Source organism: Macrosteles quadrilineatus, unplaced genomic scaffold (genome assembly GCF_028750875.1).
Source record: "Macrosteles quadrilineatus isolate MER2022 unplaced genomic scaffold, UCM_ALF_1.0 Scaffold_6__1_contigs__length_79288215, whole genome shotgun sequence".
In the NCBI taxonomy this organism is placed as follows: Eukaryota; Metazoa; Arthropoda; class Insecta; order Hemiptera; family Cicadellidae; genus Macrosteles; species Macrosteles quadrilineatus.
In genome coordinates this window covers 70,937,972-70,963,808 of record NW_026542599.1, presented here as the reverse complement: position 1 = coordinate 70,963,808, position 25,837 = coordinate 70,937,972, and the positions used below count along the sequence as shown (strand labels likewise).

Sequence of the window (25,837 nt, the reverse complement as noted above, 5' to 3'; positions counted from 1 at the left end):
ACTGTTGTAGTTTGCTTGTTTATTAACATATTTTGCCCAAATTTGGAAAATGTTTTTATTTCTTACTAACTATTAACATTTTACATCAAAAAACACTTTTACCCTCCCTGTTGCAGCAAACCTAAGTATGTGTTAAACTGATTCTATTTAAATAGGGAATAAATGTGATATTTTTAAGGAGACATTTTAGTGTAAATCCAATCAGGCAAATGGAAATTCGCTTAGTCTGCAGGTTTGCTGCGGTGGGGGTATTAAAATATGTGATTATTTGTTTGTATTACTGTATTCTGTTTTGTTTATTTCACCTTAACTTAACCAAGCAAATACTTATGAAGTCAAACGGGGTGAAGCCCATGGGTAACAGCTAGTTGCCATAAGTACAAAAAAGTACAGGGCAAAAGTCACTAAACAAAATTAAATCAGACCCGCAAAAAATCAGGTGGTTTTGATATCACAACTTGAGGGATCAAAGGTGACAAATCTTTTAGGGTTGAAAACATTAAACTACAGATCAAAACCAATGATCAAACTAATGTCATTGATCAAGACGCGTGTTCAAGTTGCACGTCCGTCCATCATTCATTGAAAACAATTGTCCATTTGGCGAAATAGCTATGCTTTAAACTTGAAAGTTAAGTTAAAAATTACACTACAGTAAACGTATGTTTGGCACTGTGACCTGAATAACTGGTTCAATTAAGCAGTGTTAAAATTACAGTTAATTAATCGTATAGTTGAATGATACAGCTACAATTATAAGTGGAAACCAGTCCATGAGAGCGAGTTGGTCTAGTGGGATTCGGTCCCGGAAGTCCCTGGTTCAAATCCCTCAAATCACCAATAGTTGTCTAGCCCATCTGAAGTAATTTGCAAAGATCTTTGCAATCCTAAATATAAAAGAATAATTTAGGCTTGGTTTCTATAAGCACCATAAACCTACCCATAGAGCGATTCAAGTTATGTAAGTGAAACAGCTTTTCGATTCTCCTATATTTCCACCGATTTCATTAAGAAAACAAACACACTTTATCTCCTGTTTTAAATCCTTATTGATGTTGAAGTTTACATACTTTGAAATACAACAAAAATAATCAGGTTCTTGAGTATTGTCATTAACAAACATTTGACGCACCCCATGTCATGGAAGTAAAAAAATGCAAAATTCACCTTTACATCGATTCAATAGAGAAAAACAACAACACTTTAACTCCTGTTTGAATAATCTTTATTGACGTTTCATTTTACGTTCTTTGGAATAAACTCGAACGTACCTATCTTTTGCATAAACAAACATGGCCTGTGCCAAGGTTTGCAACAGTGTTTGATATTGTGGAGATTAATTTATACCACGAGTATTATGACAGGAACGGTATGGATCATAAACAGATTATAAGGCAAATATAAGATTTAAGATTTTAATGTTGGCTACAAAGATCAGCTGGTTCTTTTCAAGACCATTAATTCAACAGCTGGTTCATTTCGAACTCAGGTTCGAACTCGTAACCTCCTAAACACTACTTGCCTACCCAGCTAAACTACATGCATAGATAATATCCCATACATGTAGTCTGTATTTTGGAACCAGTCTCTTCTTCTACCTGGGCCTAGTTAGGGCACCATTGGTTAGCCCCAGGTAGATGAAAGGTTCCATCATACAGACTATAGCGACAGATAAACAAACAGCTGTTCCAAGAGTTATACAGGGTGTCCCGGAACTCTCTACCAATATTTTAGGGCATTGCTCCTGGGTAAGAAACATACCTAAATATCATATTTAAATTGTCCGGAAGTCCTTAGTTACTCACACAGCCGCCATTTTGTTTTTTTCAGTTATTAATTTTTTTCTAAAGAATGGTTAAACATACGAAATGAAAACTTTGCACAAACATTAATGACGACTAGACAAAGCTACAAAAAAATTATGAAGATTTTTCAAATTCATAAAACAAAATGGCGGCCATTTAAAGTTTTTATAAAATCAACTGTTTTTGAGCTATTTAAGAAACAACATTTTAAATGGTCGCAATTTTGTTTTATGAATTTGAAAAATCTTCATAATTTGTTTGTAGCTTTGTCTAGTCGTCATTAATGTTTGTACAAAGTTTCCATTTCGTATGTTTAACCATTCTTTAGAAAAAAATTAATAACTGGAAAAAACAAAATGGCGGCTGTGTGAGTAACTAAGGACTTCCGGACAATTTAAATATGATATTTAGGTATGTTTCTTACCCAGGAGCAATGCCCTAAAATATTGGTAGAGAGTTCCGGGACACCCTGTATAAGTATTGTATTGCGAACGTGTCCTAGCGAATGTTGCAGAAGCTTGCGGGGTTTTCCTATGTTGTTGTTTGAGCTGAGGGGTTCCCCATGGTGGCTGGGGTCATGGCTGTTTCCTATAAGCTCTCGCACACTTCTCTCACTCTTCATTTACTGTCCGGTTGTCTGTGTGTGTGCATCAGTGAAATTAACTTTCTTCGCGTCAAGCCAAAGATTGATCATGAAATACTTGGTGAGTAACAATCAATAACAGTAACAATCAGTAGCAAGTAATTAATCATCTGTTTGCATTGTTATAATAATTGTTTTATTTGATTAGGCTAACGTTTGGCCACAACATACTTTCTTGGTAATTTAAATTTGGTTTTAGATTTTTTTGCTATTTTCATACTCTTAAAGATTTTATTATTGCATTTTTGTTTGGAGTTATTACTTTGCTGTTCATTTTTGAACTTATTTTTTTATTTGAAATTTTCGAGTCTGGCCGAGTTTCTCCTACTGTATGAGGAATAAAATATTTCCATCGCAATGTTGTTAAGAATTATTAATTGTTTGCTCGTGGTTTTAAGTTTGACTATGATGTACAGTACCTATGTAAAGTTGAATTTGTTTTAGTTTCTTTTGCCTTACTGTATTAATTTTTAATTTACATAGTCAAATTTTACTATTGTGATGATGTCTAAAAGTATAGTTTTTTTCTATATACTGTACAATACATTTTGGTTTAATGGTTTTACCTATTTGTGAATAGACGAATTAATAAATATTGTTTAACAGCTTAAACAAATGAGAATTGTTTTATATGGTGCCCCTTATATAGTCTGGACCAAAGGAAAACCAAAATATTGTGTTAAAAATTTCCAAAACCCAAAAGAACGGCAATAAGAAATAAATAAAAGGTAGGGCCTACTCCGCGAATTTGTCTTTTTACTATTTTTTTATTATTTAATGGCTTTTTGTATCCAATTAAAATTTAGTATACATAGATTATTAACGCAAGTACATATTTTTAGAAATGTTTTTTTTCGCCATAGTGCAGCAAAAACAGCCCTGAAGAAGCTATTTTACAGCCATTTGGAGTAAAATGCATTTTTAATCCCCAGGGAGAAAAAGTTAGCTGTTTTAAACTTGGTTGTAAAGTTCGATTGTAAGGATTCGCATGTATCGAAATTTTATAGATTGATTTAATTGGTACTTGGTGTAGCTTTTTGTTTCATTCTTGTAAGCCGTTCGAGAGGTTTAATGTAATTTTGAGAGGTTTCCTTTACATTAAAAATATTTTCGTTGTCTAACTTGGTTTGTTAACTAATGTTGCAATATGACGAAAAATATAGTTTATCACACGAGCAAAAAATGTCTTTTAACCCTCAGTCGTGAAACTTGAGCTCGGGTCGAAAAGAGTCACTTTACGCCCTAGTGATGAAATATACTATTTTAATTATATTTAATTTTAAACTGAAATGGTGGCCATTTACAAAGTTTTAACTAAAATAACAAAGACTACATTGGTAAACAAAGCTATTGCAGTCATATTTTATTTAGACAATTTTATTACAGTACTAACGATGCCAAATTTAAGCAAATCTGTCCTTAAGTAAGAGAGAAAAAAAACCCCATTTTTAAGATAGTGTGTTCAGCAAACTTTGCACTCATTGGATAACTAACAATTAATTAGAACAGCTGGTTGTTTAACTAACTATAAGGGATGTTCTTATCCAATGAGCACAAATATTATTTTCCTACAGTCACCCGACAAAGTTGGCTTCCTTGTACTGTTTATAGTACAGAAAGCTGCTAATTGCTGCATATTTATACTTTGCCGTACGGTTTATACTTTGCCGTACGGTTTATACTTTGCCGCACATCAGGATTCCAACGAAACAACACAAAACAGCGTGGTTCCATTATGCACGTAATCCGTGTACGGTTGGAAATAGGTTGGCAACATTTAAAGATAATTATACTATGAGCAGCTGATTGACTATTATAACTACGATTTAACCTGTCATTTCGTGTTTATAGTTTCGGTATTTCTGAACTTTCTGGACTTTTCTTTTAAACGTTTTTAAAACCTTCCTACGATCTTAATAAACAAGGAAATACCTTTTAAGCATTTTTTTTAGGCGCGGAAACCACTTCAAATTACAAAAACATACGGAACTATATTCTCAAAACGCGGAGCACATTTCTTGCGGAGGAAAAATAGCGGAGTAATATGGACCGCGGGTACTACTTTCTCTAGGGCACCATTTGTGTTGCCAGCTGAACCTAAAAACGTGTTGCATAGTGTTTGAAAGACTAATTATTTAAATGCTTTATAGTGACTGTAGGAAAAATATAATGTGTAACACGAGTGAAAAAGGCCTTTGCTGCACTCGAGATCATTCCACACTCGCCTGCGGCTCGTGCGTAAACATTGCTCTCGTGTTCAGCAAAGTGCCACTTTCACCACTAGTTACACAAATAACTATTGTACACAATATTTTTAAAATGGGTTTACTCCCTCATGTTTTAAACCGATATTTTTAAACTTATATTGTTGGAATTGTAATAAAATTTGTTAAATAAAACATCACAACATTAATGTTATTTACTTATGCATTTTTTATGTTAGCCTATACCTGTTTACAGTATTTAAATGGCCATAGTTTTGAAACCACACATTATAAACTTATTTTTTCTCGATACAAGTCACCTTTGCGTTTGATGACAACCTATGTACCAAAATAATTTCAAGTTACAAAAATCCGTTATCAAATAAAAAATAGTTTTGTGAAAAAAAACAAAACGGCGTCCGTAAGGATACCTTTTTGAGTTTTGGACATTTTAACGTGGTAGTTTAGTTATGACACCTTAAACGGTCGGTAGAGAGTTCAGGAAACCCTGTATTAATTTCTACAGACGGCTACAGACTAGTGCAAATATTTACATACAGTAAAGTTTCGACTACCCGATCTTCCTCCGCATGAACTTTATCATTAATTAGTTAACTTCCGATTATCTTTCCTTATTCTTCAAAGTAGAGCATTGAATAAAATATTGATGAGCGGTGCGTTTTTTGCTGGTAGAACAGCTGATTTGTGCCAAGATTCAAACACCTTTCCACCTATGATTATTGATAAATAGATAAATCTATCTATCTATCCCTATACTTAATACAATAAGGGTTTCCCTGTAACATCCTGTAAACATCTGGTCTCCTAGTTATATAAAAGTAAAGCACAAATCATGAAAATAACCCTGAAATAATAGAAACAAAATTTCGTCCACGCTAGCATGCAGTGTCCCCGGACATGAACTAGACACGAAAAACAAGTTAAAAAATTTACAATGGGATTAGAAGTCTCCTTGTGTAGCTTAAAACTTGATTAAGGTTGGCAAAATCACTCGTTAATCATCAATTTCGGATCAACAATTCATCAAATTACATTTATTGTCAAGTAGTTCCACCCAAATAACTGTCTCAATAACAAATATAATCTTTGAAATGTAAATTGTATTATTCGTTTTGACTCGGAAACAAGTTTTGCTACCCTAAATGCACAATTTGTGGACAGTCCTTTTTAAATCATTGTAGAACAACTTTCACACTAACAAAATCCTCGAATCACTTAAACTTTATGTTTGGAAACTGTTAAAATCGAACTTCTCTGGGCTCTTGCAAAACCACCCGCTCGAAGGAATCCATCAGAGAATGTTCTGCAAATAGAGGGTTTAACCCGGGATTCCAAAGACCTCCAAGTAGTTTTTTAACGTCCGGTTTGAACTGTAAACAAAATTAGTGGAATGCCAGCTTAAGTGGGTGTGCTGTTGTCATTCCAATGGAAATTCCAAAGAATAATCGTTGTGTAACGTTTATTTGGCGGAACTGGGGCTTTCCTGGTGAAGATAATCTCGGACTTGAATGGACTGTGGAGACCAAATGGAATATTTTTAGAAGAGCGTCTCAGGTTGTTTTAACGCAGTCAGCTGAGTGATTGTGAACAAGGTTGCCAATTCGATCATGAAATGTTTGTTGCTTTTAGCGAATTTCCCTATAGAAAAGAAGCTATTACAGTTGGTAGAACCTTAGTCTATGGTAGAACAAAAAGATCTATAGATCTGGGACCGATTTACTTTGTTAATGTCCCCGACAAAAACACTGTTCCGTCAAGTCTTTCAAGTGCGTGATAACTCGAGTAATTTTGATTGTGATGAAATTTGGAATGAACAAATAGCTGGATAAATTTGAATGAGTTCGCGAACCAGCAGGATTGGGTAATGGTAAGGGGTTTTTAAGTTGTTGATTTTTTATTTCTACACTCAAAACATGAAAATGCCCAATTTCATTACAGTCAACGGGTAGGCAAAAGACACAACAAAACTAGTTTATCTATTGATGCATTTGGCCGTACAATATGTTACGGAAAACATATATCTTAAAAAGGCTATTTAAAATTCATAAGTTATTTTATGTTTGTATGTTAGCAGTCCTTGATCATCGAGCTTTACAAAAAATGATCGTTGCTAAAATTTAAAACAGCTGATCTTCGTCAGTTTTAACAAGACTATTATCTTATTCATTGAATGAATTAAAATTCAATGATTTTCATTCAACTTGAATCTTCGCCTTGAAATATGGACCCTGTATATTGGCGTAGTTTTACTATTAATGTAATCTAATCAAATAACCAACAAACAAAATAGATCCTAAGACCACCGCGGTACCCGGTACCGGTAACAATTTCAAAAGGCTTAGTTAATTTAATGCTCCACCTCCACGCCTCATGTTTGGGACACAATGGATTAGCCTAAAAAATGTAATACATGGTACCTATGTATTTTATGCTTTCGAAATTACATGAATACAGGATGTTCAATAAAGATGGGGACATATTTTACATAGTGATTCCTTGGGTCAAAATAAAGAGAAAATCAAGTAGACTATAGGTAACATTTTTTCTAAAATCGCTTCGTTAACCAGATATCCACCATTTTGTATTTTTTATATAAACATTTTTATCTTGGAATTTTTTCAACCCATCTTTATGAAACTTGGTATGTACCGGTATGTTAAGGTAGAAGAGACCCATGTTAGAAAAAATCCATCTTGATTCGACTTAAAATTTCAAAATGGCGGCCATTTTAATTTTTTTTATTATATTACTAAAAAATGGCTCATTTTATGAAAAACTTCCAAGAATACTTTTATTTAGCATTTTTAATTTCCTATCATAGGATACCAGGTTCAAAAAGATCGAATAAGAAATTACTGAAATATTACGATTTTTATTTGTAAAATTGGGCAAACCTGACTAGCTTAGCCTTATTCTACCCCATTTTACAACAAAAAATCGTAATATATCAGCTATTTCTTATTTGATCTTCTTGAACTTGGTATTGTTTGATAGGGAATTAAAAATGCTAAATAAATGTATTCTTGACATTTTTTTTCATAAAATCCGTCATTTTTTGGTACGGTAATTTAAGTTTAAAAAATTAAAATGGCCGCCATTTTAAAATTTTAAGTCGAATCAAGATGGATGTTTTTTCAACATGGGCCTCTTTTACTTTAACATACATACCAAGTTTCATAAAGATCGGTTGAAAAATTTCAAAGATAAAAATGTTTATTTAAACTGGATAATGAAGCAATTTTGGAAAAAATGTTATTCTTGATTTTCTCTTTATTTTACCCAAGGAATCATTACGTAAAATATGTCCCCACCTTTTTTGAGCACTCTGTATCAATTGAAATCAATTGAAATTGAAATCAATTGAAATTGAAATCAATTAAAATTGCAATCAATTGAAATTGAAATCAATTGAAAAAATAGTCGGTAAAGCAAAAAAAAAAACGCTAGCATAAATGGCATCATCAAATTGGCCGTACTTTCTCCCACTAGCATTTCAACAACCCTTGATATTTTATGGTTAAAATTACAAAAGTTGCCATAACTTTTGGACCGTAATTTTTACAGCGTTGTGGTTTGTACCATTTTGTTTAAATTTAAAAGCCATAGCATACTTTTTTTTAGGAAATTATTGGAGCAGTTTTTATGAAATGCGGCTTTTCCGTTGATTTATGGACTTGATGTAAAAATCACCATCATAATAACAATTTCTAAAAATACCGAGAGATCCCATGAGTTAGTACCCACATACAAAATATGACCTCAGGTGTGGTATGTAGCTCTCTACACATCCACACATACAGACAGTCACAGACACGGACGTCACTTCGCAAACCACTTTTCGGGTTCACAGGGCCCAAAACATAAAATATCAACCCAAAAATCAAACTCAAGCATTTTTTATGAAACTTATTCTTTCTGCATTCTATGAATTGGGGATGAAAGTAAAATTACAGAAAACGTACTACCATACCATTACTAGCAATACGGTAGTAGGCTAGTATACTTTCTGCGGTAAAAGCTGACATTTTGCAGATAAAGTATATCGATTCTTTTAATAAACAAATATTTGCAAATAACAAAATCTCACATATTTTAGGTTACAATATGCTGAATGTTACTGTATTTTGCATTTTTATTGGGTTTTTTTTATATTTTCTAACTTATTTACTTTATCGATTGACGCTTTGTTAGGATTACCTTTTTTGTGTAAAATGGCTAGTGATGTGGGCCAGGAATATTCCCAGTGGGACAGAACTTATAAAATGGGAATATTGCCAGGAATATTTTTATGGCTCGGGACCGGGAAATTTCCAAATATTGGCAATTTATAAAAATTGTATATTTTTGAACGTTTTAACGCATATTGACAGTTACCCACCTTAAACTATTTTACCTAAGTAATATTCATACAGTTTAATCTGAGAGTTGTCATTCCATGCATTAATTTTCTGTATAAACAAATTGGAATTTATGAAACAGAATGAATTTAAATTCTTGTAAACACTATCATCAAAAACTTGAAGTAGTTTGTTTATATACGAAGCATTTTTTTAGAACACATGTTTAAACATCCTTTGGTGAAACATATTCATAACAATCTATATTAAATATAGTTTTTAAATTATTTTTTTAAGTGAATTAAATTTTTAACTTTAAAAATTGCCGGCTTTTAAAATCAATCCATCTGGCTACGGCTGTAACACGAAATTAGACTAGGGTGGTCTGCCGTTACACTTTAGACGCATAAATGAGCGAAGCATTATTTAAAGATTGTCAATGGCTAAAGCAGCTAACACCCTTCAATATGTTCCCTTTCAACAGATTCACCGTTTGTTTGCCCGATATTATTTCAATTCTAAAGAATGACAAATTTATCTGATAGTTTATACTGCACCTTTGTAGTGAAACTGGTCATCCTGACCATTTGCTTGTACTTTGTAAATGGGCATAGCAGGATGTACTCGTGCAATCAACATTTGTTCTACAATCGTCAGGTCAGTTAATTCGTTCGGGACACTTGACACATCCATATTATTTAACATCGTGAATTTAGTTGCATTTGAATGACAACGCGAACAAATCGGTGATTGGTTTGAAGCTGTTAGTTGTTGGCGATGACAGTTGCACAAATGCGCAAGTGTAACATTTTTGTGCATCTAATTCATGTTGGAATTGATTAGCTAACTGCCTATCATTATCAGCTTCTTCCGCCACTGCTTCATCTGGTTCTTCTTGTTCACGACGCCACTCTCTTACAATATTTGCATTATCGGTGCGACGACCAATATTACGACGTGGCCTTTGAGGCATGCTCAAAACAAATAAAGCAAAACTGTTACTTCCATTGATAAACTGTTACATTCCAACTTTAACCTATGATGAAAGTAAACATTGAAATGTAAACAAAACAGTTACAAACAATTATCATATGTTTATCTTATTTAAATGAAACAAGATAAACCCATATGTCATAAACCCAAAATAATTTTTCTTTCAACTTACATTAAAATAACAAGCGAAATTGCGTGACCCGTAAAATAAAATCCAGAAGGAAATTTGCAAATTTGCTAATTCTTTTTACCAAAACATTGTGCTCAGTATTCTTTAGCTGTTGGCCAAATTTCATATCAATTGGTCAAGCCATTACATTCTGATGCCCTTACAAAGAAGTTACAAAGTGAGGGAAAGTGAGCTTCGCTCAATTAGTTATATCTTTATTGATACACCTATACATTCCTTGCCCATGTTAAAGTTGCTTCCAGTTTTTAAATCAAAATGGACGTGGTTGAAGTGCCACTGACAGATTGCACTGATGTAAATTGCTCATTCCTATCAAAAATATAAAAACTTGTTAACAAAGTCAAACTTATAGCACGATTTATTGTAAGCTATAGGGTACTTTTATGTCACGTCAACTATCCCAGAAACAAAAAAATAAATAGGAAATAGAGTAAAGATAGTGTATTAGACATTAGCGCAATCTGTGTCTGGCTGACAGAACTATGTTCCTTTTAAATAAAACATTGGCAACAAATGGTCCATAAAGGATGTATACTTCAGTATCCAATAGTCAATTATCAAAGATACTATACTGAATCCAAAATAGGCTCCACAACTTTAAAACTAATTCTACTCCTCATTTGCAGTTGTCTCTACTCGCAGTGGCGGTGGCTCTCGTGATGACGATATCCAACTCCAGTGGGGCATCTCTTCGGGAGACGCCTGACAACACGATTGTCCTGGAAGTGGCGCCAAAAGGTTCAACTCCAACAAAAAACCGCTCCGACCTAGAGGACCAAGACAAGGAGCCCTTCGAGATCATCGTTCCTGTTGCCAGGAATTTCTCCAGTCTAGCCGAGCTCTTCCGCATCCTCCGTGAAGACTCTATGGAACCCCAGGTTACCTCCAAGACTCCCCTTTCGTATGTAAAAGGAACCGAGAGGAATGCTTCGGACTTTCTGTTGTTCTTCACCGATGGTGCAGGCAATGACTCTACGTGAGGATAGTTTGAAAGAACAACTTTGTCTAGTCAAACAAAGACTTGTTTTAAAGTTTATCCTTGAAGTGAGCTGGCACATGACAAATGTGGAAATGAATTTAATAATTTAAGTACTGTAATGAAGTTTCGATGAAGTGTTGGAGCTAATTTAAGTTGATCAACTGAATTTAGCCAAATTTGTACTTTATTGTTTCTTACAAATGAAAGACAAAAGATGTTTTGGAGATTCAAAATTCTGTCCGCATTTAATTGTTTTTGTGATAAGCTTTATTTATTGTTTAGATTTAGGGTTTGTTGTATTTATTTTGTGTACGAGTAGTTTAGTTAATTTATTATTTGATTCCTGTGTGTACAGTATAGTTTGTAAATAAAGGGTTTTTATTATCAAACTCAGTTGACTATTCTATTATGTGACGAACTTTAACTGTAGAGTTGTGAATATATGTTTGAAATGTTTTTGATTCCTAAAAATAGTACTATATTACCAAGTAATTTTCTTATCAGGTTTCAGAGCTTTGTTTTGCATAAGTCTTCGATAATCTGTATGCAATACAAACAATGTGTCTCTTTGAAGAAAAAGAAATTGGTTTCCTGAGATTGTGGTTGCAAAAAGTACCACTAAATTTATATAAAAGCAAAAACTCTTAATCAAAAGATATCTTTTTCTAAAAATGTGGTTTGTGTTAAGTAATTCTATTTATTTTTTCTCGTCACAAGATCTGTTCACTAAGTAAAATAACTTTAATTTTGCATTTTGCTGTCTGTATGTAGAAGATTTGTGAAATAACTAACCACTTATAAGGAATAGACACACAGGAGGGACTAAGGTTAAAGGTGTAGTGACGTCATATCTCTAGTGGCTAATGTCTACTCTTGAGGCAACACGATTACCGTAACGAAACCATATGTTTTCAGCGGCGTTCGTGGCATAGTTAGTAGCGTTTCGATTTGGTGTTCAGGAGGTCCCGGGTTAAAATCCCGCTGGTAGTATTAACTTTTTGTCAACAAATTTTTCATATCAGAATGTTTGGTTGGTTAGTTTAGGTTATGGCAGTTTAATTTTATAATACTAATTTTTAAAATAAATTTTATAATTAATAAAAAATTATAAGTAATCATTAGATTTTTATCTTATACAGTTTTTATATTATCAGCAAGTCTGGTTGGTTAGGTTATGTTATGACAGTTTTATTTTAAAAATTAAAAATTTATTTTATAATTTTAAAACAATATTTTATAATTAATTAAAAAGTTAATTTTATAACTAAAAATAAAAAAAATAATTTTTTTCAACTTAGCGGTTCTAGCGGCGAACGCTGACACTACAAGATATGTTAGCCTTAGTCCCTCCCGTGTGCCCCACCGCCACTCATAATACTTAGGAAACATTACCTTAGTATGCAGATTTTATAGGTATTTATATTTTACTATGTTATAAGTATTATAGTTTCATAGAAAATTTAGATATTTTTGCACACCTCGGAGAACAGTGTTATGTAAAAATTGTAAATAAAAATAGTTTCTAAGACATTTTGTTTTCTTTTAAACCAATGCTAAGCATCCCTAATGTCTGATCAACAATTTCAGTAACAAAAATGAGATAGCCTATACAAATTGTTTGGCCAAGATTAGTGATACAAATTCACAACTGTTGAGCCACTGTCGAATTGGAGTGGAATTTGATTGCATACAACCTTTACAGCATTTCACAATTACATTTTCGGACCCCCAGATAATATTATTTTAACATATGTCATACTCCCTTAACAAATTTAGGCGGTTTTAAAGAGAAATTCCATCCCCTCCTTTGAAACAACAGCTGGTAAAAAAGATCAAACCCTCAACTGTAACGTACATTTAGGAAAAAAGTGGTGGGGGAACCCAGAAAAAAGGATCAACAAACGTTTAACTTTGTAAAAAATACTTTATTAAGACACAGAAGCAGTCTCTGGTATTCCAACAAGAAGGTTATTCTTAGGACTGCAAGTGGAAGGGATCAGCTTGGCTAGAGACACTCGATAACCACTCTCTCTGGCTAGAAGACACCGGTCCGAGTCTGTTGAACAGAAAACATTAAAAAACTTCTCCGCTGAAGGCATTTACAACATAGTAGAGGTTATTACCATTAAAGATAGTTGTATGTCCTACTATTACATCTTAGGCCGCTTGGCTCTAACCTGGAATCGTTTACATATTACTTCACGCCTATAGGACCAAGGCATTATCACAAGCCATTGATTAGTGGGATTTGAAACCTTGACCAGCTTGACCCTTTTACAGGGAATAGTCCAACAAATCTAAAGACTGTATTATAATTAGTTTCATCCTAAAAACTTGTTCAGCGTGTAGAAAGATCTGCTCTGTGTTCCACAGTTTCTCAAAGTCTGCCTTTCTATATCTTACTTTGCCAGTGTGTGTTTTATGTTTATTGAGGTGATGGATTTATAAAAGAAAGAAGTGGTTTATTGGGAGCGAAACTTAGGTTAAAGCCTATAAAGGGTTTTGCCAATCAACAAACTTTATTAATTTTATTATTTTTAATCACACTGGGTTTAAACAAATTTCTGTACCATCTGACTTTTCTGCTCATCCACAAAAAAGAAAGGTACAGAACAGAGTAATCTTGCTTATGGGACGACCTTGTACTTTCAGCTCAGATATTTTGTGCCAGAGATATAATAGAAACAAACAAGGAGCCTGAGTGGCGAGCACAAGCGGAAATTCCTATCGTACAGGGCATACTGTCTTGCTCCACCGTGAGTTTTACACTTGGGCGAGGGGGGTGGTTTTGTACTTTGCTGGTGCCGACACCACTTAAGTGTACCATTGAATGTTTCCTCTGTACCCTACTTCTCTGGCTGAGCCAACCTTGCTGAAGTTGTTTTATTACCGAATTTATAAACACGCAACTTATAAGCAAAATCTAGATAGAATCCTGTTTCCTATCTCAACAAGCAAAGCTGTCAGTTACCTATCAGTTGCATGCAGCGCTCGCCCTGCTCACTCTTGGCGTACGTCTGTTTGTGAGTCTGGTCTGCGCAGTGACCCAACACCAGGTATTGACGCAGCGGCAGCGCAGACAACACCGAGCTCCGCGGGTAGCTCACCACGTGGTTACTCTGAAAAAATGTTTGATCAGCTGATTTGTGTTACCCTGTGACTATGGATACTAGACGTTCAATTTTTATATTAAAGTACACATTTACTGATTTAACATCCACATGGAATGTTGCAGTAGCTTAAAGTAGACGGTGTCACACTTTACCGTTGATTCATTCATTGCCTACAGTTAATCCATATAGAGTCCATATTTAGTATCCTCAAGTCATCAAGACGTCATTTTCATTTTTTAACTGGTGTCTTCACATTTTTTTATATTTTGATCCTATACTTACGATCTAGCCACTTTCATAGTATTATGTTCTAATTTTGATAAGCCAATTTCAATACGGTAAGGTACACAATAAAGTACCTTAACAGTACATGAAAAACTGTGCAACCAAAGAGATTTCTTCAAAATCTGATAAAAATAAACCTAAACTTATGAAGATGTTGAAAACCTTTGCGCCAAGAGTGACAATAAATTTAGATGCACTATCGCAAAACCGTTCCCCATTCGTTTGCTAGTTGGAAGTGCAATAAAAACTTTTTAATTAGATTATTTTAAGGAGGTATATTTAACTTCTACATTTATGTATGTCAAAAGAGAATATTTTTTATACCTGCAAGGATCCATAGCAGCAAGGACACACAACAAAAGCTGCTTTTCTCTGGAGACTCGTCTCAATAACTAAGTCTGAAGCTACTCCACATGCATGTAGAGAGGCTCCGATCTGAAAATCAACAGACAACTGTCATTTAGCCGAGGGATATACAGAAAACTATTGCATGAACAAATTTTTCCTGTGTTTTGAAAACATAATTCATTTACAAACAATAAGTTTTCAATGTTGAGAGTAATGTGTGGATTGCAATTTTTAACAGTTTGGTTGTTTAATCTGTTGTTGTGTTTCAATTTTTCTGGTATTACATCGATCAAATCGTTCACATATATTATAGCCTAAGCCACTATTTGAGCCAAAAAAACTATCGTTTTATTCTTAGCCTAACCTAGTATGAAATCATTTTGAGTCCAAACTCAGCTCATCTTTTTTTGCGATTTGCAAAAAGGGCTGCAATGATGATGTAGCGATGACCATGGTCTGTTTATAAGTTTGCCGTAACCAAAGAAAACGTTCACGATATTGCTGAGACTATATAAGATGTTCTAGATTTCATCGAGACCTCCCAAGAAGTTCACGATGGCACAAGATGTTATTGATTATGCAATGACTAGGCAAGCTGCTGACCCGGCCAGACCCAACCATCTGTTTACCCCAGACTCTTTATAAAATTCAACCAGAAAAAAATTAAAAAGTAAAATGGTAAAAGAGCATTACATGCTTGAATATTCGTACCTGAAACGGTCCTTTGAAGTAGTCCAGGTTTGACTGTATGAATGTTAGATTGGTCAGGCCGAGGGAATGTACCTTGGCCTTGGCTCTGTCAAGGGATTGTTCCTTGTTGTCTAGTAGAACAACATGACACTGAGGTAGACAATAAGCCAACACCACACCAAGGTGTCCGCTACCACAGCAGAAGTCTACAATCTTGTCACCAGGCTTCGCTACCTACACAGAAATACTTCATGTTACTTAAGGATAAGGGAACAAAACGTTACAGGAGATAAGGTAAGGAAAACCTGTTCAAAAATTCACACACCATGTTAACTCGCAGTAAAGAATGTGATACACATCAGAAAAATAACTCAAGTCTTCGCTTTGTACTTCACTTCCTCCATGTTGTGTGTTTCAAGGTTTTCTGTGGACGCTAATTCCGTGTCTTGTCACCATCGCTTCCGGCATCACTAATCAACTCAATAGTGGAAAATTTGACATTAGGGAATCCCTTACCTTAATGACAGCCTTGGCCAAATTCTCCAGCTGTTGTAGTTTCCTTGCTAGACGATTATGAGGCACGTCAGGTTGAATGTCAATCATTGTTTTTGTCCAGTCAAACTCAATCTCGTGGCCAAAAGGAGATGAGTCGCAGTCAAAATCTAGATCTATTCCGTCTATTGACCTGAAAATTACCCAATGTTCATCACTACTAATGCAAGGTTAATCAAGGTTTTAGTTAATACTGGTGATATCTCCAAACACATAAAATGATGTAATAAATCAGTTTACGATTTTGATAAGTATACTTAAAGTGGCTTTGCTAATTTTTCATACAGATAAGACAGCAACTCATTTTTTGATGAGGTATAAAAATAATTAAGGGTAAAGATATTTATTCCATGTGAATAGGGGGCTATATTGTTACTTTGTCGCCCTAACATTACCAGTTCAATCCCAACAATAGTTGAAAGCCGTAATACAAATTAAAACCGAACTAGCTGTAGGCATATTACATTAATTGGTAATTATCAGCTTGTCTTGTAACCAACAAAACATTTCCCATTACATTTTTCAAATCTCATCTGTTCATAAAGTTTTTCAAATTACCTCAAAGCTTCTTCAACATCCTCTTGCCGTGTGAACTGCCTCAACTTGGGTTTGTATCTCTTCGGGTCACTCTTGTATAGACTTTGTTGTGGAACTTCTGGCAATATGAAACTCAATAAAGTATAGCGAGTCCGAATCTTTAAACAACTCAATCCTTTCACCACTAAAGGATCATTAATGACTAACTCGTACCACTTTACAACCGACGGTAAATATTCACTGAACTGTAAACCAGACATAGTTTGATATACAATATAAACACAAGGAAGAACAATCAAGTCGGCCAATGACATTGTCGGGCCTTCTGCGAATTTGTGTTCGACGTCTCGGTTGTTTTCCGTCTGCACTTTTACTTTACCCAGGTTGTGCATACGGACTGGTTGTTTAAGGTGTTCCTCGAATCTCGCCAGGTGTACAGGAATTTTAAATTCACCTGCAAAGTCTGTTTTTAAAATGTCTTTCACGACTTGTACAATGTCTATTTCACAAAACTTTGTCCATAATGACACCTCTGCGCAAGCAAACAAACAACCTTCTCTAAACCCCAGCAAGTGTCTCCACTCTTCCCCACTGTGCTTCACAACCTGGAAAAGAAGAAAAATAAGTAAGAAAGATTTTGATGCAAAATAATATGAATGAATGAATGAATGAATGAATGAAAGAAGTGCTTTATTGAACAAAAGATTTTCCTTACAAACCTAGGCTCCTCGCAGGAAGCCACAATGACTTACACTAAAACCGTAATGGTTCATAGAACCGTCTACGTGGTTGGCATACACTTTTTTTTACACTTTTAATTTAAAACTATAAATTAATTTCTGGACTAAAATCAAAAGTAAAAAGTCTGAAATAAAAATGTTTAATTAAAGCGAATGAAACTAAAAAATAAAATAGCTGGCTCACAACCCAATATATGTTATAGATCCATATATACACACACAAATACATACACATACATATATTAAAACCAATACCCCCACCCTAAAAAAATCTTGTCTTAAAGTCAGTGAATTTTACCTTGAATCTAATTCTGTAGTATGACAATTTCAAATAATTTTTATACGTTAAATTCGATTATCAATCCCCACCTAAAATGCCAAGCTTCTTTTAAATACCCACCCTACGCGCGCCAATCCCTCCCATTCATAAAACTCAAAAAATCTTCCCACTCCAATACGTGATTAGAAAAATACTTCTTTCTTATATGAGACAAAACCGGGCATCTACCTACAAAATGGAAAATGTTTTCGTCCTCTTGAAAATTACAAAGTGAGCAATGGAAATTTCGTTCTAAAATCCAAGGCTTATAATAATTCAGATTTATTGCCTCAGCTCTTGCCTTGAAAATCCAACGTTGTAAATTCATACTAATATTATCTGAAAGATAAGACCGATGGCAGAGATTTAAGTCAAGTGATCTATAAATGTGGTGATAACGACATTCCAGCGCGGCTTGATTCCAGGTCTGTTTGGTCGCCGTCCTAACTGACTCAACAACTCTTATCAGCTGACCCTGCATTGATCCTAAACCTTCAATATTAAAGTCTATGTTAATACCATGCATTTGACCTAAATTCCTCCATTCTCTAGCCCAGGCTACGTTTTTAAAAATAACTTGCTTGGCAAAAAAGTTTGTAAGTCTGTTCGCTGGGAGCGACAAAGATTGTATTAAATAACTGACATTTGACATTAAGGTATAACAATACATATTTTCTATTCCTGTCTCTAAATGCAAAATATAATTTGGCACATTCTTTGGAAGGCAAAATATTTTCTTAATAAATAATTTCAAAATTCCCTCAACCTGTTGACTCTCTTTAAAACCCCAAACCTGGCTTCCGTAACACATTATTGATCTAATCAATGAATTAAAAGCGAAAACCTTGGAGCTCAACGGGACATTTCCATTGTTAAAAAAATCTCTCCACAATGAATTCATGGCAAATTTTGCAGCTACAGATTTTTCTCGCAAATGACTTTCCCACGACAGTTTTGTAGTTAATAATATTCCCAAATACTTATATTGATTTACAACCTCTATTCGTTTCCCTTTATAAAACCACTTATCTCTGCCACGTAACCTCCCTCCTTTTCTGAATACCATAATTTTAGATTTATTTCAATTCACTCTTAGGTTCCAAAGATCACAATAACGCTCTAGATTTGCGATCATTTTTTGGAGGACTGTTGCTGTAGGAGCTAACAATACAAGGTCATCTGCATACAACAATACATTTACATTCAAACCTCCAAACTTACAACCCCCCTCTAACTCGTCTGGTATGTCGTTAATAAAAAGTGAGGATAACAAAGGAGATCCAACACATCCCTGTTTCAAACCTATATTAGTATCAAAAAATCCTGTAACTCCGTGTTCACATTTAATTCCAGCTAAAGTACCTGTATACAAATCTTTAATTACACTTAAACATTTAGTCGAAATACCAAAACAAGATAACTTGTAGAATAAAGCAGTCCTGTCAATTGTATCAAATGCTGACTCAAAATCTACAAAAAATGCAAACAGTTTTTCTTTTCGCGCTTCAGTTTGTAGAGACACAATGTTTGTTAGATTAAAAATATTGTCCACTGTCGAGTAACCTTTCCGAAACCCTGCTTGATACTCAGTCAGAGTTTGCCGTTCATTTGCCCAACTATTTATTCTATTAAAAACAATACCTGCGTATATTTTTGCTACACAATCAATAAAAGAAAGTCCTCTATAATTCTGAACATTATTTAAATCGCCCTTTTTATGCAGTGGAAAGATAATAGATTTTTTGAAACTGTTTGGAACACTTTTTGAGCTAAACATTAAGTTATAAACTAATAGCAAAATAATATGACTAGATTAGATTTACTAACACAACCTTTGTGATTAGGATGAATAATCGAGACACAACTACAGTAAAACCTCAATTAACTGAAACCCTTTTAATCAAAATACAGACAAACCAAAACAGCAAAAAATCATTTTACATAATCATTCTCAAGTGATAAAATATTGAACATGTCCTGTGGTCACGGAAATACTTGGGTGATCAACAAATGTCAGGTAATCAATTAATTCGGTCATTTAGTGCTTCTTGTACAATCCAACCTTTTCACTTTTCCTACCATGGTCCCGATCCTGTACGTGACAGATTAGGGAGATTGAACTGCAAGTCCTATTTCCTCATTTAGAACATACAAAATCAGATTTTTCCCAACCAAAATTTTGGTTACCGGTATCCGAAATGACCTTGTCCCACTTTATTTTGGCTAACATAGTATTGTATAACTCATATTTAACATTTTCAACTAGGCCTGCCAACTAAATTCCACCCAAAACATTAAAAATTCTTCAAACATTTGAGTTACGTACCTGTCTAAGCACACCGCACAGCCCGGCCACACAATTGTCACCTCCGGCAGTGAACACAGGCAGACAACAGTCAGACACTGGGCACTGTAGTGTGTCTGGGGTCACTGAGCGCACTGACTGTCCCACACTGACACTCAGTGAGGGTTGGTCAGTGCGCTCAGTGAGTACGAGTGTCACTGCCACGTCAGGGGGATGTTGAAGATACTGGAGTAGAAACAAGCATACAGCTGACTCTACCGGGACCTCAGCCTCGTCTCCGATCAGCTCACACACCTCGAGAAACACTTCTGGCATCTGGACATACAATTATGTTGGTATCTCTCCAAGTATCGGTTCTACTAAAACTGAATAACTTCGCCTTAGTGAAATAATTTTTTCTGAAACGTCTGAAGAAATAATATCACTGCAACTCTACACTTAACAGTTTGTTTAAAACACATGCATTTACAAAAAAGTTGATCGATAGTATACTCTGTTCTTAAAATGGCAATGTCACAGTAAGTTACTGTATATTACGACGTCAATAACCTCTATGGTTAGGCAATGACACAGAATAGTGTTTATTACGATATCAATAACCTTTATGGAAACACAATCTTTTCTTAGGGTTCGATGGATTTGAGATTTGACATTCGGATTTGGTGGATTCGAGATTCGGATTCGTCACATCCCTAGTATACACTGTACTTTCCAGTGTCAACCATACATCTTTAAAAAATTAAATCCATTTTACATCATTTGGAACTTAATTAATTATCCGTCAAGATCTCTGTTAAAACTATGTCACCAAATCCTGGACTTTCCATGTAGGGTAATTAAGTTCCAAATCACAAATCCTTCCTCCCATCTGGTAGAGATTGCCATTACGTTTAGGTTTATCGGTGGAATCTTGCTAGTAATCCTTAAACTGAAAACTATTACATGGAATGGTAGCCTATTAGCTAGTAAATACAAACGCTGAATGCCGCAGCACATTTTTCGTGGGAACTCGGCTAACACGGACTCGCTGACAACACTACCGCTCATATAACCTGAACTATTTATATAGTTTCCCCAAAACACCAAAGTTGAATGTGCCGTGCATTAGCGCTCGTATAACACGGCCATAAGCCTCATAATGAATGGAGAACTACCGGTACCTACTACAGTCTAACCTTGATATAACGAACCTCGATATAACGATCACGATTGAAGATGTACCTAAGAAAAATAATTAAACTATAAACTGAAAGGAACTGAAATTTGCTCAAGAAATGGTTAAACTCACTTTTCTGGATGTTAGACACTATTGGCTATCTGTCTGTGGATACGTTTGAGTGTGCGATAGTCCAGCACTCGCTGTCTGAGGTAGACTGTCACCGTAGAAAAGCAGCCAACCATGAACATGAACCCCTCAAACTGCCAGAACTTCTTTTCTTCTAGCCAGGTCACTCGTTCACAACTATAAATTTATCATTTTACTATTTAAATAATGTTTTACTGATCTAAAAGAGTTTTTGCTCAAATTTGATACTGCGTAGGCTGAAACTAGTCTTTAATCTTTCAAGCTGGGTCAAGAATATTTTGACTTTTTTGCCACTTATTTAAAATTTATAGCATATTATCAGAAGATATCCTTATAATGTTTTATCTCAACTTGAATTTCAAAAATATTTTCATTACAGTGGAAAATTAATAATATTGATAAACCCGTTGGTAATTGATATGACTGATTATGGTATAGTTTGTAGAATTTCCTGAGATTATGTTTAAGCTTGATAATAGTATTAAGAATTTGATTCCATTCAGCATTAGGCTATCAGGTAGTGATGCAATCAAAAAAGGGTAAGGAAGATCAAATCTCAACAAGAGGGTTTGGTCTGTTACCTTACAAGAATTTAAAAAATCCAAAAAGAATAAACATAAAAACAAAAATAAGCTATAAAACAATACAAACATACAACAATAAACAAAAATAGGAACCTATGAAATTATCAAAGCAGAAACTCACCTTCGAAACACTTTGCCTGACTTTTCACAGATAACCGATTCTTTGAAATGTGTTCCGCTGCAGATTCTGTTGCTTTTACTGGCAATTTCAAAGTCTGAAATAAATCATTCGGCTTTTAACAGGATACAAGTGTCACAATTACGAATAAACAAAGTCAAGCTGAGGTGTGGGCAGACGCTCTCAATAAGGAGGTATATAGGATGCGGCTCGCCCGAGTGCAGCAGGCAGCACTAAGAGTTGCATCTGCCTACCGAACAGTGTCCGAACCCGTCGTCCTGGTGGTTGCTGGAGTCATCCCTGTCAAACTTTTGGCGGCGGAGAGAAAAGCAATTTATCAGCACCGTGGGGAGGACCAGGCTCGAACAGAGGAACACACCCGCACTTACCAGCTGTGGCAGGAGAGCTGGGAACAGGAGACTCGGGGACGCTGGACCAGGCGACTGATACAGCAAGTCCAACCTTGGGTTAATCGGCGGTGCGGAGAGGTGGACTTCTACCTCACCCAATTTCTGACGGGTCACGGCTTTTTCCGGTCGTACCTGTTCAAGATGGGCAAAGCAGTGTCACCCGATTGCATATACTGCCCAGGCATTAACGATGACTTGGAACATACCTTTTTCCACTGCCAGCGTTGATAAAGGCCCCGCCTGGAGGCTCAACAGTTAGTAGGACTGCTGTCAGTGGACACAGTCATACCGATGATGACGGAGGGTGAAGACAATTGGACCTGTGTGTCACATTACATCCAGGGTATTCTCCGCGCCAAGAAGCTCGACCTTGACCGGGATGCGGTGTAGGTCATGAAGTATCTAAATGCCAAAAACGGTGAGAGCCCTGAGGGCTTAGGTCAATTGTTGGCCTGACTTGAAGTAATGTGACAAACAATTCCATGTCTGTGTCCAACAGAGTAGAGGGGGTTTTTTAGTGAGTAGTCTGTGATAGATTCAGGAGTCTCACACTACCTGTGTGCGTAAAAGCATAAAAAAAAACTAAGTCAACTGTTATTTACGGGATTATTGTAGCTGTGTAGTCATATCAATTCCGGTGGGATCGCCTACACTTTTTTGTACTAGAAACTGTCGCTAGTTACTAGTTACGGTACTAGCTCGGTTTGTGTAGGCCTACTTATATTTTTATATACCCCAGAACAAGATCAGAATCCCCAACTCTCACAGATACTTTATTTCTAACTGGTAGTGAAAGTGTCCGTAGTAATCATTTTAACATAAACAACTCGATTTCATTAAAACTTTAACAATCAATAAGTTAGGGAGTAAGGCTTTGACACAATCACTAAGCAGTAGGTCTTCTGGGTACGACCGCGTTGGAATACTAGGTGGAATGTGGCTAGTTGCTAACAATTTGGCATCATCGCAGATAGCAATTTTCAAAGATGGTGATAGGCACTAACTAGCTGTATAGTATTCCGAGGCGGTCGTACCCAGGAGACCTAGTACTTAGGGTTAGGGTTAATCAATAAGATAACTGGTTTTAAAACATTTATTGGAAACCAGATTAAGGTAGAATTAATTTCATTAGGTTCTGTATAGTAATAAATTAGGCTACATTTAAAACTAAACTGAGCTGACATACCTGTGCAAGGGTGACACTCCTCGACAACTTTAAAGTTTTCAGTCAGCCAACAAAACTCAGCTCCTGAAGCGTTCTTCTCGACTACTCGTATAGTTCTTCCGTTACCAACAGCCCAGTTGCTTTCTATTACCAGCACCAGAATGGTTAACCTGTAAAAAAATTAACTTGTGTTGTAAATTAATGTCAAACAAGGCACGAGATTTGTTTCTTTAAGCTAGATGTGATTAAGACATGGATCAGTTGGGTCGCCTAAAACATGTTTTGTATTACAGATGCCTTTTGGAACTTAGCTGATGAACAGTTGATTTGTTTTGTTAGGTGAAAGGTATCTGTAAATTGGCAGTTAGTGGCAAGGTTGATGCCAACCGTCACGATTCTATCAGGACAGTCCCGACTTTGGACCCCTATGCCTATGTTAATCTGGGATGTAAGGGTACCCGTCCCGATTTTTCATAACCAAAGGTGGTAACCCTGGTCAGTGGCGTCACATTTAAAAAAGCTCACTTGGCAGCGCCTGGAGCATGTTGAAAGCCTTCATTTACACACAATACTTGTATATTTGGAAATTTATGATAACTCAAGTCTGTTATTTTGAATTATCTCATAGGGTATTAATAATAAACTTGCCATAATATATGGACCTATAATAGGTAATAATTAGGCTAACTTATTTACAAATCAAACTTTGCTGATGGATGTGACTTGGTTAAGCAGCTTAATTGATTTGTCAGGCAGTTCATTCAGCGAAACAAAGACCTATTGAGTAGGCTTTGGTGAAGCGTTGCTCTGAATTGCTTTGGATGCACCTAATACTTTATACTTGAATCCTCATCGATGACCATCTCAAATAAATATGAATATGGTACGACAATGTTGGACAGATTGTGTCAATGTAGCTTACATTTTAAAACACTACTTTACATATTATATAGGCCTACATAAGTTACAAGAAACTTAAACTAGGCTGTGGCTGAAAATAAAACATTCCTGGATTAGGGGCTCTCATTCCTCAAGTGACTTCTAGTAGCTCTTCGCTCAGCTCCTCCAGCGAGTAGTGATGGGATATCCGAATGGTTTCCATGACCGAATAATCAATCAGTTATTTTTTGCGTCAATCGGTTATTTTTAGTTGAATGAATCACCGAATCAATTTTAGTCATTATTCACTGTCACAAAACACAACTAATTTTTATCTTATGGGAATTGAATGGCATTTAGTCCTTTAGCGTCAATCGGTGATTTTTAGTCGAACGCATCGCCGAATAAATTTTAGTTTCCTAAAGATGTGACAAACTAAATCACCGAATCGCTCGGTAAGACTAATTTAACCGAACCAGGATAAAATAACCGAATTAGTCTAATCAGCATCAATAACCGATTGATTCGGTTATTTTCATTCGGTGATTCCCACCACTACCAGCGAGTACAGTGGCCTTTTTACCAGGCTGTTTGCTATTTCTAATTGCCACTTTGAAAGAGGTGATTCTTGAACTAACCTGTTACTGAGCCAATCCACTGTTGGAGTCTCTTTTCATTATGCTACTCAGTATACAACAGAATGGTGATCATCTTTAAATGGTTGTAACTACTACATAAAAGAATGCAGCCTAGTTTCCTATTGTAGGCTAATCTAGGTACTTACCCTCCAAGACATATGATCCCAAGAAGCATGCGTTGTTTAGAACATGATTCAATCATTTCTGGAAAAATAACTTATTAGGCCTAGGCTAGTTCAAACAGTTTTAACTGGGTTAACGACTAAATTTTTGAGCGAATTTAGACAAAGTTGGAACTGTTGTAAACGTAAACACTTCTAACCTGTCCCAATCATATTCATATTCATTCATATGAGTCAGTTTTATTTAGTTGCGTGACAGGAGAGTGAAGTGACAGTGACAGGTGACAGGAGAGTCCACAGGACAGCAGACAGCTGACAGGATCACTTTCTTCTTCTTTATGCAACAAGATGGTGGCATAGATTTATTCCATGATGCCTCGTCGTACTGTACTTTCGGTGTTTCGTGTTCCGGGTATTTTTTATAACTTAGAAATTATAATCATAGATAAAACCATAGATAAAACCAGTCACTTGGTTCCACCCGGTGTACTGTAGAGGTCGTGTTTTGTTTACAATTTGTTTCTTGTTATTTCAGACATTTAAAACCTTGTTTA

General features: G+C 35.4%; 3 protein-coding genes across 3 annotated transcripts; 1 reads left to right on the top strand and 2 right to left on the bottom strand.

The window, feature by feature from the left end:
• The first annotated feature begins 2,459 nt into the window (after positions 1–2,459).
• Positions 2,460–11,402, top strand: LOC128996141 (uncharacterized). Its single transcript, XM_054421267.1, has 2 exons — positions 2,460–2,509; positions 10,820–11,402. Exons 1-2 carry the CDS (start codon positions 2,498–2,500, stop codon positions 11,171–11,173), a joined length of 366 nt encoding a protein of 121 aa, XP_054277242.1. The 5' UTR covers positions 2,460–2,497; the 3' UTR covers positions 11,174–11,402.
• A 1,674-nt stretch (positions 11,403–13,076) lies between these two features.
• On the bottom strand, positions 13,077–21,485 carry LOC128996974 (glutathione S-transferase C-terminal domain-containing protein homolog). The gene is made up of 8 exons (XM_054422543.1): positions 21,350–21,485; positions 20,083–20,376; positions 16,719–17,302; positions 16,125–16,293; positions 15,630–15,842; positions 14,895–15,005; positions 14,144–14,291; positions 13,077–13,228 (listed from the first exon to the last, which is right to left on the bottom strand). The coding sequence occupies exons 2-8, from the start codon at positions 20,374–20,376 to the stop codon at positions 13,101–13,103; spliced, it is 1,647 nt and encodes a 548-aa protein (XP_054278518.1). The 5' UTR covers positions 21,350–21,485; the 3' UTR covers positions 13,077–13,100.
• On the bottom strand, positions 21,361–25,363 carry LOC128997622 (protein JTB-like). Its single transcript, XM_054423261.1, has 4 exons — positions 25,308–25,363; positions 23,666–23,814; positions 22,073–22,166; positions 21,361–21,523 (listed from the first exon to the last, which is right to left on the bottom strand). Exons 1-4 carry the CDS (start codon positions 25,361–25,363, stop codon positions 21,361–21,363), a joined length of 462 nt encoding a protein of 153 aa, XP_054279236.1.
• Between the last annotated feature and the right edge of the window lie 474 nt (positions 25,364–25,837).

Excerpts from the sequence above, each read along its gene's own strand:
- LOC128996974 (XM_054422543.1), bottom strand. The coding sequence starts at position 20,376 with ATGCCAGAAGTGTTTCTCGAGGTGTGTGAGCTGATCGGAGACGAGGCT. Across the intron at positions 15,843-16,124 it reads TGGCCAAGGCTGTCATTAAG|GTAGCGAAGCCTGGTGACAA; the intron begins GTAAGGGATTCC and ends ATTTCTGTGTAG. Across the intron at positions 13,229-14,143 it reads GCGCTGCATGCAACTGATAG|ACTCGGACCGGTGTCTTCTA; the intron begins GTAACTGACAGC and ends TCTGTTCAACAG.
- LOC128997622 (XM_054423261.1), bottom strand. The coding sequence starts at position 25,363 with ATGATTGAATCATGTTCTAAACAACGCATGCTTCTTGGGATCATATGT. Across the intron at positions 23,815-25,307 it reads GGGATCATATGTCTTGGAGG|GTTAACCATTCTGGTGCTGG; the intron begins GTAAGTACCTAG and ends ATTTTTTTACAG. Across the intron at positions 22,167-23,665 it reads GGAGTGTCACCCTTGCACAG|ACTTTGAAATTGCCAGTAAA; the intron begins GTATGTCAGCTC and ends GATTTATTTCAG.